This window comes from Misgurnus anguillicaudatus, chromosome 12, assembly GCF_027580225.2.
Source record: "Misgurnus anguillicaudatus chromosome 12, ASM2758022v2, whole genome shotgun sequence".
Taxonomy (NCBI): domain Eukaryota; kingdom Metazoa; phylum Chordata; class Actinopteri; order Cypriniformes; family Cobitidae; genus Misgurnus; species Misgurnus anguillicaudatus.
Window position 1 is genome coordinate 33,429,527 of NC_073348.2, and position 19,743 is coordinate 33,449,269.

The 19,743-nt window shown below is 37.8% G+C and overlaps 2 protein-coding genes across 2 annotated transcripts; both read left to right on the forward strand.

Annotated features, from left to right (window-relative positions):
- Window positions 1–200: 200 nt before the first annotated feature.
- LOC129446721 (uncharacterized) lies at window positions 201–15,040 on the forward strand. Its single transcript, XM_073874449.1, has 10 exons — window positions 201–355; window positions 3,451–3,535; window positions 3,744–3,966; window positions 5,291–5,541; window positions 5,634–11,026; window positions 11,331–11,508; window positions 11,843–12,045; window positions 12,336–12,602; window positions 12,806–12,912; window positions 13,953–15,040. Exons 2-10 carry the CDS (start codon window positions 3,464–3,466, stop codon window positions 14,162–14,164), a joined length of 6,906 nt encoding a protein of 2,301 aa, XP_073730550.1. The 5' UTR covers window positions 201–355; window positions 3,451–3,463; the 3' UTR covers window positions 14,165–15,040.
- Window positions 15,041–17,343: 2,303 nt separating this feature from the next.
- LOC141369204 (epidermal differentiation-specific protein-like) lies at window positions 17,344–18,339 on the forward strand. The gene has a single exon (XM_073874754.1). It carries the CDS (start codon window positions 17,551–17,553, stop codon window positions 18,199–18,201), a length of 651 nt encoding a protein of 216 aa, XP_073730855.1. The 5' UTR covers window positions 17,344–17,550; the 3' UTR covers window positions 18,202–18,339.
- The last annotated feature ends 1,404 nt before the right edge of the window (window positions 18,340–19,743 follow it).

Sequence of the window (19,743 nt, forward strand, 5' to 3'; positions counted from 1 at the left end):
CTGAAATTTTCCGTGGCCTAGTTTTGCATTATATCAATCAGTGACACGTACACTTTATAGTTTTACAACACACCATTCACTGTATATTTTACAACACGGATACAGGGTGGCCATTCGTGCCAGTTCCACCTAACTAATACCTTTTTTTCCCCACCGCACCCAAGATAACGAGCACGAGCGCCAGACGCGTTCTCGTATAAACATTTATACACAGGAAACTTTGATCACTTTGTTTCGGCAAAACACCTGTTCGTGTGGCTAAAGAAGTTTCAACATTCATTTGTTCTCCGTCTCCATTGGGTGTTCCTGTGAAAAAAATAAACAGTTTACAATACTGTTCGCCTTGAAGGATTGAGTGAGTAGGCTAAACTTTTTTATTGAACAATTTAACACTACATACAAAATAATTTAGTGTGACCCAGCACACTATATTAAAAAAAGCTAAATAAACGAACTATCATATTGGGCGATTCCACAGTTTCGGTCCACAAGGTGTAATGAACAATTTATCGTATAATACCCAGTTGTTGTCATTTTTTATTTTTAGTTCACTGTTTTGTTTAAGATAGATGTAAGATATAATAAAGTTAATTTTATGCCACTAGCCTTGGCATTATCGTGTAATGAGACTTTATTTCCGTCCCCAGAAATTGTGGAGCGGATGTCAGGGTGAGACATTCAATGCATCTGTGTTTTTCAGTGCACATCTTTATGTGCTTGAAATTAATGATTGTAATCAAACTTTGATGCTCCTACAGTACTTTAAATCTCTTTTAAAACAGTTAAAAAAAAAAGATGTGTCTGTTTATAACAGCAACCCAAAAAGCAGAATAAAAAACACGTGGTGTTCCTGCATCTTCATTTGATTTCACTTACAGGAGTGATGTCTCTAAACTGATTGATTGTATAGATCATCTCTGGGGGCAGTTTCTCTTTCTTAAACCCACATCAAATGCAACATTTTCATTATTGATAAATTAACTTTGAAATGTAGTTTGTTATAAGATTGTTTTCCTTCTCTTTTGTGCAATGGTAGATAATACACCAACACTTTTAGCAGTTCCCAAGAATGTGATAAATTAAGTATGATGACGATTATAAATTTTGTCACAGGAAAGGGAGAGGGTATCATTTTTGTAGACAGAGTTTTATAGATAGAATAGATAGCAATGACTAGGCAAACCCTTCATGCACGACAAGCCATTACACGACAATCTAAAGACAAATCTAAAATTGGAGATGAGTCTATTCAAAGGAAACTTATTTCACGCTAAGTTATATTTTTTATTGTACATAACATCAATTACTGCTGGGTAAAGATGATTGATTGCTGATTGCTGTTTTTATAAAGAAAAATTAAAATAAATTTAAAATGAATGTGATAATAAGCATGTTTGTCTTGTAATGTGTTTGAGAATAATAATCAAAACAGCTGCTCAGCAAAAACAAGTTGCACAAGTACATAAAATTATATATTTTTATATTATATATATTTTTAAATAACATCGCTAAAAGATTCAATCTATCCTTTTTTATTACGTGTTGAATTTGAAAAGCTATTCATCATGCATCTTACGCAGATTGCGCTCGTATAATGGAGAATACATGACTGCAACAGACTTTCCGTATCATCTCCACTTAAAAAGGTGCAATCTAATCTTGTTTACATGAAATAAGCCTGCTCCCAAGCAAGTTTAATCTTACAGACCGGTTGCTATGACAGCAACTCTATGATGAGTTTCGAAGAACCAAATGATCCAAGATCAAGCCAAATCGTCAACAATCAAATCCAGCTAACCCCGGATTTCCACCAACTGCAGGGGCAGCTGCGTTACGACTCCGTTGTCTGCCAATACTCACTAGTTCCGTATTTGTTGCAGAGCGGCTACGTGCTGAAGTGACGAGGACCCATGAGGTCTCGCAAATTCATGTGATGATCGCGTGATATCTAGTTCTGTCTCTGCCCATTATGACGTTAAATTATGACGTTTTGATGGACCACGTTCAAGTTCAAAACGGTGCACAACGTTTTGCTACGGTTTCCGGGTTGAACAACATGTTTCCTGGAAACGGTGTGCAACGGTGTGCAACAGGTTTTAGATGCGTTTTCTCTTGTTTGGTGGTTGTGTCAGAAATGTCGGCCCAATCAGCGGCAAGATGTATATAAACCACGCGATACTAAAGAGACAGCTTGCTCAATGGGTTCAAGTTGGAATGTTGTCTTTTATGCTGGACGGCAAGGTCAGTGACTGTAACATCAAGGGTATTTTACAGTATTAAATACACATTTATAACGATTTCATCAGGCTTTAGAAACATTAAAAATAAACACAAAGAATGGCCTCTCAGCTACCGTAGTTGCAACTCTTGCGTCATCACAACAGGGTGTTCAACACAACACAGTTTCTGTTTAATAAACATGGTGCAACCAACGGATGGCCAGAGCTGTGACGGATTCGGAACGCAGTCAGTGGAAATACACACATTGACTTGAATGGAAACCGATAGAGTGATCCGCAGCCGTTCCGGAGTGGGTGGAAATTTGGGGTAACAGAGTAATCCACGTACGAAGAACGGACCCCTGTTGTTTTTGAGTTACAGTAGGTTAAATCGTTACATGACATGAATCATGCGATAAAGTTTTTATCGCGACATACTGTAACATTATCTAACATAGTGTGTGTTTGAAAAAATTATTTAACCGTCCTTTGCTTTTTTCTGGGATGCATTTTATAGAACTATATAGAACATACGGTTTTAACGGTCGATGAGTAGGTACTTCATCTAATTCAGTACCTACTGCCACATTGTGCGATTTCGGACGCAGCCCTAATTTGACACGTTATTACAAGCGTCATGCTGCATCCCCCAAAATGTCATTAGCATGACACAGCATTGAGATTCCCTCGAAAGGGAATTATCGCTGCCTGCGGTTCACAAGTAGCACCTGGTGATTTGATTTCCATTGCAATAAAAATCACATGTTTAGACAGAAGGGATACAAAGTCCATCTTGTAACCTGAATGATTAACTGATAAATAGAGTGTATAGCCACAGGTTCAGTAGCTGCATGTCCAAATATTTTAAAACAATAATGCACTGGTCAGGACCAATGTGTAGACCTACATTACCCACATCAGTTTAGGTGATTAAAATTGTTTACCAGATTATACATAACTGTTTATGTTTATTTTCTGTGTTTCTGCTTTTGATTTTTTCAAATACTTTATATTTTGTTTAAAAACATATTTTGTTATGTTTTGTAATGGGTTTCTGTTGTTTGATCAGGAGACCATAGTCTAGCACTTGTTAGGGCTGTTTATTTGAATGGAGCCACCATGGTGCTCTTAAAGCGGACATTTGGGTTAGATTTAGTTATAAAAAATATACCTTGCAACACTATTAAATACTGTTAAATACTGACCAAATTTTAATGTTTTAATGTAACAGAACATCTTGAAAAATGGTCGTGGTTTCAGTCAAAAATCAGACTCCTTACACCTGGTACTTTTCCACTCAAGACAATCCGAAAGAGGTAAGAATTTTAGTGCATTGACTACAGAAAATTCATTATGCTATTCCATATTATAAATTCTTCTTCATAGACATGCTTTAACCTAGGTAGCATATCCTCAAATAATAATTGAGAGCAGGATATAAAATCTCACATGTCAGTCTGTTATTTACATGTTATTTTTTCACTGCTATTCTAATGGAAACTGTTTATCAATTCTGCTTTCCAGTATAGGCGCGTCAATCCTCGCAGCACAGAATCGTATGGGGAGAAGTGGCGAGTCCATCGTTACATCTACATCAGATATGAAAATCATGGATGGAATAGTTTTAGTTATGAGTATAACACCCATAAAGGGGACACCTCTTTCATCTTAAGGGAAACCTATGACCGTTCCCAGATTCAGTTGCACTGCACCTCTGAGGGAGGCACTAAATACTGTCCCAACTACGGTATGTTCCTGCAAACATAACATTTCTGCACTACACAATACAGCAAAAAAGATGTATATTGCAGGTACATTTTTGTGTCCAGTCTTTATTTTTCTGCTTTTTTCAAATAATTATATTTTTTAGTTAGTTTAATAATTTGGTACTCATTGTCATGGATTACAAGATATCACAGACTATAACAGTATCATGTTTCCTGTAAAAAGTGTCTTGTAGCTGAAAATCATGATTTCCTGTTTGTCGAATTTGCGTCAATTCTGTAACTGTCTAACTCTGTTACTGTAGCCCCTGTCTCTGGGCTTATCTAAATCTAAGGGCCTTTTTGCACCTGGTCACTTCGTGTGTTTTCTCTGATCGGATAGCTATCTGATTTGTTAAAACTGTTCAATTTACATTTGGCCACATAAATGCGTCTTAGCAAAACGGATATGAATCCGATCTCCTGCACAAAATGCAAATACACTATTCATTACTCTCCCTTAAAAAAATTAAGAAGACAATTTAATGTACAAATCCATAACGTGGAAAACGTTCACAAAACTCTCTTTCAAAGTTTTATTTCTTTGATTAATGTCATTCGAGTTTGTAATTGGACTATTTTATTGGTTCTAGAAAGCTTTTTTACCCGCTGCTGTCGCTCCATAAAGCAATAAGCATTTTACGTTTGTTTGTTTGCCTCTTTGCCGGCTAACTTCCGGGTGACGTGTTTGCGTTTGGGAGGAGTTATGCGCTGACAGATGTGGTTTCATCAACCAGATGTATTTACACTTGTCCAGTTTCGTCTGAAATGCGTCCCAGGGGCTGTTTACACTTGGTATTAAGACTACCACCTGAAGTTGTGAAAACGCATAGTGACCAGGTGTAAAAAGCCCCTAAATGTCTGTTCCTCTAAATTCGTTCAAGGAGCTTTAAAGGCATGCGTCATTTAAGCCAAATACTCTGAGTTTGAAAGAACAACTGAAAACATCATAAAACATCATGCTTATGATCACATTTTCTTTGACATCCATACATTCTGACTGGTTTTGCTCAAATAATAACACAATATAACAACAAAATAATCATATACGTACAATAGATTTCATTATTTATACTTTAAAAGGCAGCTATACAGTTAGGTAATTTTTTTACTATGTTTAAGAAAGAGGTTACATCACCAAGGTAGAGTAACAATGTTGACAGTCATATGTGTGTAAGAGAAAGTAGGGAGAATGTGTGTTTGACTGAAAGTTCCGTTACGTAGGACTACTGTCAACACTGTTACTCCATTACAACAGCATTAATAAATGTAGGCACTGATGGTGCATCTGATGATGTCTTAAAACAGGAAAAAATGAAGAAGATGAACGACAGAGACGGCAAGAGGAGGAAAGACGACGTCTGGAACGTTTAGAGCGTGAGCAAAGGATTCAACAGGAGCTGGAGAGTGAAAGTGAATCGTCAAGACTCAAGCTTTCTCGAGCAACCGAGCGGCTTCGTGAAAAGCAGAGCTTCAGAGGTCTCGAGCAGCATCATGAACGCTTACAGGTGCTTCATCAGCAAATTGAAGATGATGCTGCGGCGATCGAGAGGGATGAGGTATGAATTAAATTCGGATTGAGCTAAATTACAACAATGTGTATACAGCTTGTGATGAAATATGTGATTCTTTTGCATATTTATTTATGTAGGTTATTGATGTTGAAGAAAAATTCAAAGAGCTTTTGTTAAAGTACCAGATCAAAGAAGACAATGAAATACAAAACTACCAGATTTGGGACAGGATTAAGACGCTCCAGAATGAACTTGCCGTTCAATATTGTACAGAAAACAACCTTCCAGTATGGTCTCAGTTAACCTTTGATAATGCTGTTGGATATAATGAACTGTCTCTTACTGAGATGCTCACAGTTCTTGAGGCATCTCTTCAGTTCATTCTGCATAGTAGCACTGAAGATGCTAAAGATGATGGAGATCAGCCACTTGGCTTGGAGAAGAAGTACAACTTTCTCTTGGGTTTAGTGGAGCAGCTTCATGCCACAAATGCAACTTTGGCAGAACGTATTTTACTAAATGTACTTGACATGATTTCAGAGATTTCACCACAAGGTAGAGATATTTTGGGTCAGATGTTGTTCAACAGAATCTGGACGCCAACAGAAATAATGCTCTTTCTTTGCAAAAGTCCGGCTATCAAATGTGATCAACTTGATTCAGTTCTTCACACAGCACTAACCTATCACCTGGACTGCATCCTTGTTCTCTCTGCCCTTATGTATGAAACCCCTTTAATGTTTCTTGAGCAACAAATGAAAAGCGACAAGGATAAAGATGCTGATACCATTGTGAAAGAACTTCGTGAAGCGAACTGCCCAGAGAAAGTTTTGGTGCTGTTAAAGGATGTGCTTAGATACATGGAGTCAGAACTCCCAAAATATCAACTGGTGGACCTCACAGAGGAGCAAATCAACGTTTTGAAAAAGAAAATATCATCTCTTGATCTTACAAACCCAGATATAAACACTCTAAAAGATGTATTGATTGGAATGTCAATAGCAGTGCAAGACTGCTCAACAATCTTCACAAAAGACAACACAAAAATTCAAGGCTATTTTCCGAGACGTACACAACTAGCATCATTGCTTTTGCTCCTCCTAGCACAGCTGACAGGAAATAAAGGATGTCTTCTGGAGATTGGCACAGGTGAGGGCAAATCCTGTATCTTAGCCATGTTTGCAACAATTCTGGCCATTCGTGGAACCAAAGTGGACATTGTGACAAGCTCTCCGGTTCTCGCCCAACGTGACCAAGAAGAGTGGAAAAAGTTTTTCAATATGTTTGGTGTCACTTCATCTGTAGTACCTCCAAGTGCCTGTTCACCAGAGAAACAGGAGGAATGTCTGAGAGATGCCTACAGACAGCAAATAGTATATGGCACAGTGGGAGTCTTTGCAGCAGACATCCTTAAACAAGAATTTGAGAAGAGGACTGTTCGCGATAAAAGGCAGTTTGAGCTTGTAATAGTGGATGAAGTGGACTATATGACTTTGGACAATGGAGTTCAAGTGACATTCTTGTCTCATGAATCTAGTGGATTTAGGCATGTGGAACAAGTGCTTTCCAACATATGGGCCATGATATCTACATGTCGACCAGTAGAAATGCTTGAAGCAGGGGAGATCAAATGGGCAACCAGGATACAGTACTTTCATAAAGCTGTAACGACAGCTGTTATGGGACTGGAAACTTCAGAAAACTTCTCAGCAATTGAGATCTTGTTGCCTGGAGTGACTTTGGGCTTCTACACCCAGGAGGATGTTGAAATGATACATCAAGCTGAGAGCAAAAAAGAAAATAAAGACGATTTGAATGAGGATCCAATGTCCAATGCTTTTTCTGAGATCATGAAGAAACTTGGAGTTTCACAACAATATGATCTTCTGACTATATTTGAGGAGGTTTTGGAGAACAGTGTGGTGTTTAAGTGCTATTCTTTAGAAAACAAAAAAGCCAAACGTTTTGACAATCGGGAAAAACAAGGTGAACTTCATGTGGAAGTGCTACTGCTGGAAGGAGGACTGGCATGCGAAATCATGTCTGAGAAATCGCTCATTGATGCCACTGTAAGCACAATTAAGTCATCTATCAGATACTCAGATAACCTCCAAACAGTTCAAAAATCCGACAGCTTCATTGTCATCCCTGTTTTCTTGAAAAACTACGTTGAGAGTCAGTTACCAGTTTTGGTTGAGAATGCATTAAAGGCCATTGAGATGTCACAGGGCCGAGAATACATGATCGACACCTCACCAGCCGCTGAACGAGACGCTGCTGACAGTCATGACAGACAATACGATGCTATAATTCCAGTAGACTTCAAAGCGAGTGGCGTGCTGGAGAAAAACAAGAAGTGGGGTAACGGTCTGCAACAATTTTTGGAGTTCAAGCACCAACTTACGATTTCGCCGATATCCAACGTGACAAACTACATGTCAAATTTCCATTATTTCCAAAGGTACCTCAGTGGAAGTGGTATATTTGGTGTCTCTGGCACATTAGGAGGTAAAGCAGATTGGGACTTTCTGGAAAAACATTACAAAGCAAAGAGCTACACTGTACCGGCACATCGCCATAAAAGGGTGACGGAGCTTCCGGTCATCCAGGTGAAAGGAGGGAATCACCAATGGATCCAGACTATTTGTGAAACTTCATGGAAAGTAGCAGATAGAGGACAAGTTGTATTGGTAATTTGTGAAGATGTTAAAACAGCAGATGAACTGCACAAGAAAATACAAGACGGAGGCAGATTAAAGCCAGAACAGATTACTCTGTACACAATAAGCGAAAAGCACAACATTGAAAGACAGAATTTCTGTGCAGGCAGAATCATCATTGCTACAAATCTTGGTGGACGAGGAACAGACATAAAGGTTGATGAAAGCGTGAACAAATGCGGGGGTCTTTTTGTTCTTCTTACTCACTTTTCACCCAACCGAAGAGTCGAGAAACAAATATTTGGTCGCACGTCTCGTAAAGGCAACCCCGGGATGGTTCAGATGATTGTGAACTGTGATCATCTTGCACCAGCTTACCAAGGTCAGTCTGTGGAAATCATGCGCCAGCTGAGAGAGGATTATGAAACAAAACGAATCTGTGACATGGAAACTGACGAGCTGGTTGAAATAAACCTAAAGGAAAATCTGTTCTCCACATTTTGCAGATTACTACAAGAATTTGATGGGCATTACACACAGGAAGAAAAATTGAACCCCATGGAACTGCAGCTCAGTAAAATTCCTGAGTGCTTCACACGTTATCAGTCTAAGTTTGACTATCAGCCTGCCGTCAATGCTTTGAAAGAGTCTTGGGCCTTGTGGTTGACCCTTCATGAGGATCACATCAACAGACATGATGACTTCAAAGAACTTGAAGCAGACCTTATCAAGACAATAAATAAAACAAGTGAAAAGCTGCTGCGAGGAGAATGCGATAACTTCTACGATCACGTCAGACAGGCGATTGTAAGAACTGATCTACACTGCAGAAACAAATCCAGCATCAATAATGGAGCGAAATCCTATTGGCAAAAAGTTGTGGACTTTGACCCGCACTTCAAGGCTGTGGCACTCTATAACCAGGCATTCATCACCATCAATCTTGGTAAGGGGAACTATAAAGCAGACGCTATGAAACTGCTGGAAGACGCAAAGACATCCATTGATGTTTACATCTCAGAAGTCTCAAACACAATGGTGTCATGTAACCTATCGGTTACTGGTAACAAAGATCAGAACTCGAAAAACAACAACTTTCAGAGTCAAATGCAGGCTAGAATGAACATCTTTGAGTCTTGGATTAAGTACATTGATAATGCACTGAATAAACTGAAAGAGCTGGAGAAAAGCAATGATGATGCCATTACTGAGGACTGTTCGGTTTACATGCTGTCTGAAGAAAAGAACTTCATAGTCAACAATGAGCTGAGATCGCTGTACGACTATGGACTTGGAGTTGTTTTCGAGGTCAAAAAGAAACCCAAGTTCTGCATTGATGCTTTGATATGTTTCATACTCGGAGCGGTGCAAGTTTTTGCTGGAGCTCTTATTTGTGCTCTGACACTTGGAGCAGCCAGTCAGTTTGGAATGGGTCTGATTGGAGAAGGGGTGTCGGACATGATCAGTGGAATAGAAGGGATGATAAACGGCACATTCAGTTGGGCTTCATGGGCAATATCTAAGAGTATCAGCATTGGGCTTGCTTTGTTAACGGCTGGCTTTAGTGCTTTCAAGAAAGCAGTTACTGGCGTATTTAAAGCGACAAAAAGCATCCTCAATGGTACGAAGTCTTTCTCTACTGTTGCATCTGAATTCATCAAATCAGGAAGGGCAGCATTTGCCTCGGTAAAAGAAACTGCTAAGTCCAGTTTATCAGCCCTCAGTAAAGAATCTTTTAAAACTGCGATGAAAAACATGTCTTCTTCTACAGTGGTCAAACAGAACTTAAAAGTTGTTGCTAATTATGCTGTTAAAGAAATCGGGAAACAGTCTATCATCGCTGCTATGAACTACGCGGTCGATGCGGCACTTCTGGAAGTCTTTAAGAATATTTTACGAAGAAGCTTTGAAGATGTGGTCACTTCATCTGTGAAGCAGAACAGCAAACTGGATCAGACTCTTGAAGAGTTCATCAGCTCAGGCATTCCGAAAGCTGCCTTGGAAAAAGAGAATTATAAGATTGACCCGAAATATGAGGAGGAATTAAAAAAATCTGTAGGGGTGTTGTGTGAAAAGATAATTCCTGAGCTCATACTGGACTGTACCACAGCACAGAAGGTTATCAGCAGGCTCTCAAAGGTGTGTAAAGAATCAACAGAGCTTATGAATAAAGCCAAACTATCTGGTGTACTTGAAACAGCAAAGCTGGTTCTGAAAGTATCCGAGTACTCTGTAAATCTCACTCAAATTTTGGGCGCTGTACCAACAAAGGAGATCATGGATAGTAATTTTTTCCCTGAATTCCTGGAGAGCATCAATAAGCTTCAGAATGAACTGGCAAAGTATGACCGAGATGGACGACACAATTTACGCGACGTACAACGCCTTAAAACAGAACTTCTGCAGGTTATCTCTAAGAATGTTTCTGAGCAATTCATCAGTTCTTGTTCTGAGCATATGAGGGCTTTAATGACCAACAGATTAGAAACTCAGGTAAACAGTGCAGCAGGAGAGGCTGTAAATCGTGTCATGAGCAGAAATAAAACTCACCGTTTCTTCGATGACCAAAGGGAAAAACACAACAAGAAATCCACGAGCCACAAGGAATTAAAATGTCTGTTAGGTGTGGACCAAACAAAGCTATATACAAAGTATACAGAAGATATTTGCAAAGCTGATCAGCCAGCTACACCCCTCGATATGTACGTGCTCACAAAAAGTAACCTGCTGAGTGGAAAAGGAATTCAACTGACTGTCGTTGATGGAAATGGAAAACAGCTCACTGAGGAGCGTTACCCGGGAACCACCAAATCAGCGGGCGATATAAAACTGAGATTAACCAAATCTGCAGAAGCTGCAGATCCATCACAGTAAGAGCATTATACACCTCACGTATAGAAATAAGGTAACCAGATTTTTTTAAATGAAAAGTGGGGACATTTGGTCCAAATATCATTACAATCTTATTTGTTATTATCTATGAATTAAAAAATGTGGATGTTTTTGAATGTTTTCATCTTTTTATTGTTGTGGTTTTTGTGGAGAACAGAACACAAAAACAGGATTGTCCCCGGAAATTGGGAACATTTGGTCACCTTAGTATAGAAATAAGTTTCAGTCTGAAATCGTATAAACTTTTTGTACTGAATGTTGTGACTTTTAATTTTAAAACAGAGCCAGTGCAAAGCTGTACAGCGGCCATTTTGGTATTATACAGGACGACGGCATAATAATCAGCGTCAAATCGGATCATCAGAACGCTCTTTATCAAGCTGTAGTGCAAGCAACTGGCAGCACTGCTGAAGACCCAGAGAAGGAAGCTTTGGTATTACGTGAGAAAGTGAAAAATGAGGTGAGTACATACATATCTGACTTCTTCATGGGACAAAGTCTTCACATCCTAAGTGTGAAAAACAGATTCTACACATCCTAAACAACCCAACATTTCTTTACCACTGACACAAGAGACTCCATACATGTGAACCAAACGTTTCTTTCAGGAAACGCAGTTTTTTCATAGTTCATAGTGTGTGAATGTATGCGACCGTGTCCTGTGTAGGATAAATGGTAGGCCAACATACGTTTGATGAATAAAAATCCCATTCCTTACCTATCATTAAATGTTTTTCAGTTATCTCCACATGCAACAAGAAATGATTGTGTTTAATCTATTCATTTCTTAATAGATCCAGACAAACCTTGAATTGTACACACCCATGCTTGCGCTTCAGATAGGATACGAAAACCCCAGAAAATACAAGATAACTGGAGGAAGTAAGGAGACAGACACTTCATTGCAGGGATACTTGCAGAGTGTTAAATTGATCAAAAGTGAAGAACGTATCCTCATCAAAATGTACCATCTGGGATTCGTTGGTGAATATACGAGGTAAAGAATCTGATTCCTGTCAAATTTCGAGCCGTTGTTGCAATTCACAACCTCAAGTATTATTGCACTTTGAAGAACTAAAAGTATGCAGTCGTCAGGTGCCCAATTATTGTACAAAATCAACAGGTAGATGAAATACTTATATTAGCTTACTAGGTTCCTAAAATGGTTCCATAAGGAACTAATAACATTTTTAGAAACTTTTCTTTTTAAGAGTGTAGATTTGATAAGCAGATTTTGTGCTAATTTTTTTTAACAAATTGTCACTTATTCTTATTCTTTCTTGGCAGTGTTCAAAATGCTCGAAAGTCCAGTAAGAACGCTACTGGGACATTTACCACGAGCCATATACCACCGAAGGACTCCTTCAGACTAGCTCAGATGTCCATAGAAAACTCAGCAAACGAGTTTAAAAATAAAAGCCCAGAGCTTTATAAACTAATCAGCAGCATAAAAACGGACAGTAATGGACAGAACCTGGTTGCCATGGAGGTTCTAGGACAAGATCACAGACGTGCTTTAACCACAGGCCCGAGCAACCGGTCACAGATGGCCAGGTAACATTTAACATCAACGATTATAGATGAAATCCTCGTGCAACACAATTATACAAAATTCAAATTGACACTACAGGAATTTGGAGTAATATTAAGCACTGAACATTTTAAGTGCGTCATTACAAATGTTAAGCACGCAGTTGATTTTGTCATAAAAATTAAGAAATGGGTGAAGTCCGTTTTTTATATTTTCTTTTTTACAGGAAACTTCTATCAGACACTTTGATTAGTGGAGATGTGGAGCTTCTGCTAAAACGCTGCATGATTTTGCATCACCCGCTTACTTCAGAAAAGCTTAAATGCGCTTTGGGTAAGAAACTTTAAGGTGTTATTCCTACAAAAACATGCATGATTTACCCTCCAGATGACACTATGATTTGTTTCAAAACAAAATATATGAAATACAAAGCATAACACAATTGATAGTCTAAAGCACTATTCGGACGGGATTAGTTTTCCAAACGACGTTTGAGTTTCAACGTGTCCCCCAGGACGTCTGTGATTTTATGTACCGATTCGGACGGGATTAAAATGATGCAGGCTATTCCAGAGATGGGAGTGTCTGTTTCATGCATTTGGGCGTTGCAGTAGCACGTGCTCTGGATACGCGTGTTTGTAATGTTTAATATTTTGCTTTAAATGTAAAATTATGACAGAATATGTAATTTATTAATTTAATTTTAACAAATCACATAAAATATACAAATCCTACTAAAGTAACGTTAGCCTACGTGTTTTATATAACTGTCTGCTTATAACAAACACAAAGAAATGAAGAAATAATGATTAATACAATTTAATATCTTTATTAATTAACATTACCATTCCGGAGTTGAAAAACTTTGAACGGATCGAGTTTCTCATAATGTTAATGATATTACAGTGTTTAGTCTTAACAGTGTATGATATTCAGCTCGTCTTGATTTAATTATTTTATTTTGCCGAATGCGAAAAAACATTCATATCTGAATGAATGGGACTCAGGAAATACAATATACGCGCATTAGTAAGACCTTACGGCAGATCACGTTGGCCAAAACACGAAATGAACCGCGTTTTCAAAAGATATTGCGGGCAAACACAGACATTTGCATCCGGACGGGATTAAATTTCTCAGAGGACCTCTGAGTTCGGCGAAAAACAGTAGGTAAATTGCTCTGAAATTCTTACGGAGGTCATCAGAGAAAAACACAGACATGGCCGATTCGGACGGGATTAAATACACAGAGGACCTCTGAGAAGCACGATTTTCTCAGAGGTCACCTTGTAAAACTAATCCCGTCCGAATAGGGCTTAAGAGTGAATGAACTGTCTGTTGCTACAATTAATTATCCTTGTGTGTAATTCCAGGTGAGAGCATTCTGTCCCAGTGTCAGATTTTGTCGGATGATGGTATCCGAGGCTACTACAAAGCAGGGTACAGAAACCTGGTGTCCGAGTACAGCCGCATGGGAATCCTGGATCAGAACCAGCGTGAGCGTCTGGATGAGTGGGTGACTCAGGATCAACACGAGGATGTAAACACTGCGGAGTACAGACAGCTTCTGGAAGCATTAAAGTGAAAATGTCTAGTGTTATAAACACGTTCTCTTGATTAAATGATGTTGATGAAGATAATCGCTTTTAAATGTAAAAAAAATATTAATTACTGCAATTGAATTAGTATGCAAACAAATCACATTAGCAAGTAAAGATGTTGTCTTGTGTTGGTAGATTATTTCAGTAATTTTAAGCATTCATGTCTTAAAAAAAAAAAATGATGATAAAAAGATCATTTAAAACTCAGTATCAGTAAAATATCTAGAATTATTCTGTTTTGTTAAAAACATTACAATACACTCACACTATATAAGTGCTAAAACAGTTGGCAGCGAAGCCAGAAGAACCAATTTTGGTTCCTCAAAGACCTTTTTAGATCAAATGTTGTAAAAATAACCTTTTTTTACTTTTTTAAGTCTATAGAAACTTTTTCCACTACTATGAACCTTTGTTAAGTGTAAGACTTATGGAACCATACACAAATATGGAATTAATTAAAATGTAAAGGTCACACTTTGTCTTTGGCCTCCCATATTTGACGTAGTTAAGACAGTACTTTCTTTAAAGTAACAAAACCTGCTTATCTGAATGCTTGTGTGTTAAATCAGTCAGATTTTTTATTGACTTAGATGTTTTTACTGTATACTAACTGTTTACTTCAAGGTACATTCAGTAATTCTTAGAAAAAAATACTTGGATTTACATTAACACCCGAGATCAGGTTTGTCACATTAGATTAAGCAGTACTAAATTGAGTTGTTGTTGTTGTTAGAATCAGTATATTTTTTGATAAAATGACACATAAATTTAAATGTTTTTTGTTACTAATCTACATTATGCTGGTGAATGAGTTTATACTTGTAATTGATCCCATTTTGGCCATTAAAATTTTAATATTTCATTTTTGTGCCTATTTTGTGTTTTTTAAAAATGAGATTATCATCCAAATGTTTGTTTCGATTCACTTCAAACTTTTTCAAATAGCAAAATGCATCTCTTCGGTAAAGAATTACTGATGCATTTTTTCTGGGTATGTTACCGGTAAAATGCGAACATTGTTTTATTCAGAAGTACTGATAAGAAATCTTTAGAGATTGCCATCTTATTCCTAAGGTAGGCTATCTGATATTGCTGCATGCCCAGGTTAAATTCTCATCACTTCACACTTCACAGATGCCATAATCCCTCTTGCATCTTTATTGTGACATGGCCACTAACCAGTGATATCACTGAGAATCACTGTAAAAACTTTAGGAACGTATTTTATATGGGGAATACAAATGCAAAAAATCTCACAATATCTTTTTATGAATTTTGCATATCATTTGGTCGCTATTATGTAGATAAATTATGGAATTTCCTCAAAATGTTTGGCATCACTGCTGTACATAGATAAAAAGGGCATGGAATTTGTATCTATTACAGTTTTGATCAGTGGTGTGATCCAGATCTTGCACTAATTATGATCTCAAGTAAGACCAGTCTAAATTTTTAAATGCCATAGATGTGGCAGTGTTTCCTAATCCTGGGGGCATTTTTTGCACCCTTCGGGAAAACTCATAGGGGACGTCATATAAACAGTCACTTAAAATAAAGAGAAAATGCGCCGTATTTCATTGCTCTATTCGCTAAGTGTATTTTAATCGGCCACACTATAAGACACAATTGCAGAACTTCCTCTGGAGTTTATACATCAAGAGTTCTTATCTTCAAACAGAATAGGGCATAAGGATGAACACTTTCGATTGGAATTCACCCGTGGTCTTCGCATACCCCCTCCTAGAATGTTTTAGATTTCTCCATGTTTAAAACACCTGATTCAACTTATCAGCTTTTAAGGGAGACATATTGGCTGTGTTTCTTATGAGGCAATGACTTTGGTGGCATAAAAGCAGCTCAAGGAAACACATTCGGACAGCCTTCATAGGCAGTTTAATGTAATTCTGTTTGAAATATTATCAGAGAGCGCCTTTGTGATAAAGGAACCCATATTTACAACCTACAAAACTCATTTCTAGCTAGAAATGCAATCAAAAAGTGTAAAAAAAAAAAGAAGTAAAAATATAACCTTATTTACACTAAATTTGTACTCTAGCCACTTTCTTGGCTGCCATTTTATTATTTCATACTTGGCCAGGCTCGATCAATCCCAACCCCTGTGCACATTTACATATAGAATTGTGGGACAAGAAGATGATGAAGGTATCTCAGGATACAGGAATAAACTAAACATTGGATTCGGCAGTACCTTGATGCCTCTGAAGGTAGCATTTTAGAGATTTTAGACGAAGCCGCTGACATTCTGGAAAGAGGTTGTTGACTTAAATAAGGAGATATCTAAAACATTCTGGAAGGGGGTATGCGACTAGGACTAGGTTTGAAAAACACTTCCATAGACAAAAACAATTAGATACAATTAAAAATTTGTTTTGCTTTTATTTGTTTCATATCATTATGTAAGCAAATAGTCGGACCAAGAGGAGTTTCGTTCTGTACTTATTCATGTTCTCTTTAATTTCATTGTTTTCATTAGATAAGAATTGTTTTCATTAGATAAGAAAGAGTTTTAAGTGTGAAAAATGTAAATCTGGCAACAAAAGAAATATCAACATTGGGTCTTGACATCAGATCCACGATGGATTTTGACATCAGATCAACTTTGGGTCTTGACATCAGATCAGCGTTGGGTCTTTTTATGTAGGCTATGTAACCTGGAAAATGGGTGAGATTTCACAAGAATTGATAAGAAACACCCCTTTGAGAGATCTCCACAACTGGAAAAAATGAAGTAAGACAACACCATGTTCCCAAAACATCCGATATTGCTAGGTCTCTAATACATATGTGGTATAATTGATGTTGTCATAAGAGGGTATATTGGGGTATGACTATTGTAAGATGTGAATTATGGGGTATCACCATATTAGACCAGGTGAGACTGCCTTATGAATACATAGCAGTGAATGGGGGAGCTACAGTATTTATAAATATAAGCAAAATAACATTTACAATTCTCAACTGATTTCCACAATCTATATTGAGTACAAAAATATTTAATCCCAGTAGTTCGATTTGGAATAAAATCCTCATTATGTTTCTTTGTTAATAATTGTGGAGATGTAATCCTACATCACATATTTAAAAATATAAAACTTTAATACTTAAAGATTTAACGTACATTAAATACATCTCGGACATCTTCACAATTGTTCATTGTTAAATAAGAGAAGTGAGGTTTTTTTCACGATTCCTTGTGACACACACTTCTCTGGAAAATTCTTCTTCCATAAAACTATATTTTTGAATATCAGTATATCTTAAACGCATCTATAGACTAAGCAGTAGTCAAAATAAAAATATTTTTTCCAGCAGGAGCTCGTAACATAAGATTATTATCTTGACTTTGTCCATGCCCACATTGCAGGATTTGTGGTTTAAAAGGCCTCTCTACACACCAGATGACAGTCGCTGTTTCCAGCAGAAGCTGCTTCAAGAGCACTTGCATTCTCCAGTCTCTGATCTCTTCAAATCATCCTTCAAAATGAGCAAGATCATTGTTTATGCCAAAGAAACCTTTGAGGGCAGAACAGCTGAATTCAAGAACAATGTCCAAGACTTAGAGGAAAAGGGCTTCAACAAAGTCATCTCATCTCTGAAAGTCATCGGCGCTCCATGGGTAGCATATTATGGCAAGAATTTTGCTGGCAAGCAGCGGGTGTTTGAAGAGGGAGAGTACCCTGTCCTTGAAGACAAAGCAATGTTCTCTTCCCTGAAGATGGTCACAGATGACCTGGACGATCCTGAAATCCAGCTGTTTGAACATATAAACTATGGTGGACGCAGCGTGAAGCTTGGAAAAGAAACCAATCTTCACAACATCGATTTCAGTGACATAGCTTCTTCCCACAAAGTGAAAAGGGGTGTCTGGGTAATCTACGAGCACATCAATCGTCAGGGTCGCCAGCTTGTGTCTTTTCCTGGGGAGGAAAATCCCAGCTATTTGCCAGTCTCCTTCAACGATGTGGCCAGCCATGTGCGTCCCCTGCTGCCTAAGCCATAGACAGCATCATTCAAAGCACGCTTTCTCCAGCTGAATATGAACTGAAACCCTTTTGGAAAGAACGAGGCAGTTGGTGGGGAATGACTGATCCTGACAACAAACAATAACTGTGACAGCTACGCTTTAATACATCTGAAGAACCTTACCACTTAAGGATAAATGTGTAAAAACATTCTGTATAACAACCGCTATAAAACAAGTTGATGTTGTTTTGGCTTTACTATACATCTAATGTGATCAGTGTCAGTAAACATGATGTAAAATACAGCTTTGGAATTGTTATGTATTCTACAGATCCTATTGTTCTGTATTTGAATGTATTTCCCCTGTTAGACTGGAGTAAAAAAATTGAAAGGGTTTCTGGATTCATATTATGAGCAAGAGACAATGAATGCTGTATTAATCTGTCTAGAAAATAAACATTTATCAATATAATTATTCTTATTGGTCTTTTTGAATTATTTTTATATTTAGGTATTCAACAGATACTTTTATCCATGGCTTACATACATTTTATGAGTTCATACATTGGCTAAAATTAATCCAGTGACCTATGTGGTGCTCACGCCATCATCCACATTTGAGCAACAGGAAATTTGACTTCATGTCATATAGTACAGGGGTCTTCTATTAATAGTTTCAATTGTAATTAAGGGTGTCACGATTTCGATTTTAAATCGAAATCGATCGAAATTAAGTCACAACCTCGAACTTCGAAGAAAAAAATGGGATTGTCGATGCTGCCATGCCCCCATGTCACGTCTGGTCGGCTTGCCAAGCGGGGGAAAAAAAAACTCTCAGAAGTGCCTTTAAAAACATCCATCCAGCGGAACGCAATTTATATTTTAAACACGAGAGATGTATTGCTACAACTCCTTGAAATGCATATCTTCGGAGTCGGACAGAGCGCAGCTCTCTGCACATGCACGAGAGAGCCGCCAAGATCCAGCGGGTTATATTTTAAACAAAAGGTATAGTTTCCCTCAGCTCGCATGAAACGCATAAAACTGAACAAAAACGGAAGGATTATTACTTTAGTTTATGTTTAGACTTTGGACAGATACGAGAGCGCGTGCACGTGAGACAGATAGAAGTGCTTGACGCACTGGTTTTTATTTTAGATAATAGGAGTCCAAGACACGCGCATTAAGTCTATCTGCGTGCAAGAAGGAATTCTCTCCCTACAAGCTCTCTCGCGTAAAGTAAAGCCCACAAACCCCCATGCGAGGAAAAGCACGCAATGTGCATGTTAATGTGAAACTATAATAATAATAATAATAATAATAAAATAAAGGCATATAATTTTTGTCTTAAAAAAAATCATTTAAAAATCGAGAATCGAATTGAATCGTGACATCAGAATCGAAAATATAATGGAATCGAGGATTTGGAGAATCGTGACACCCCTAATTGTAATATGTATTTATTATATTATTTTTATATTAGCTTGGCCTGGATCACAACACACGGTTCGGCTTGCATGCGATTCGCGGATTAATACGCAAATTTGGGAAATATGATAAGTTATATTTTGCACGTGTT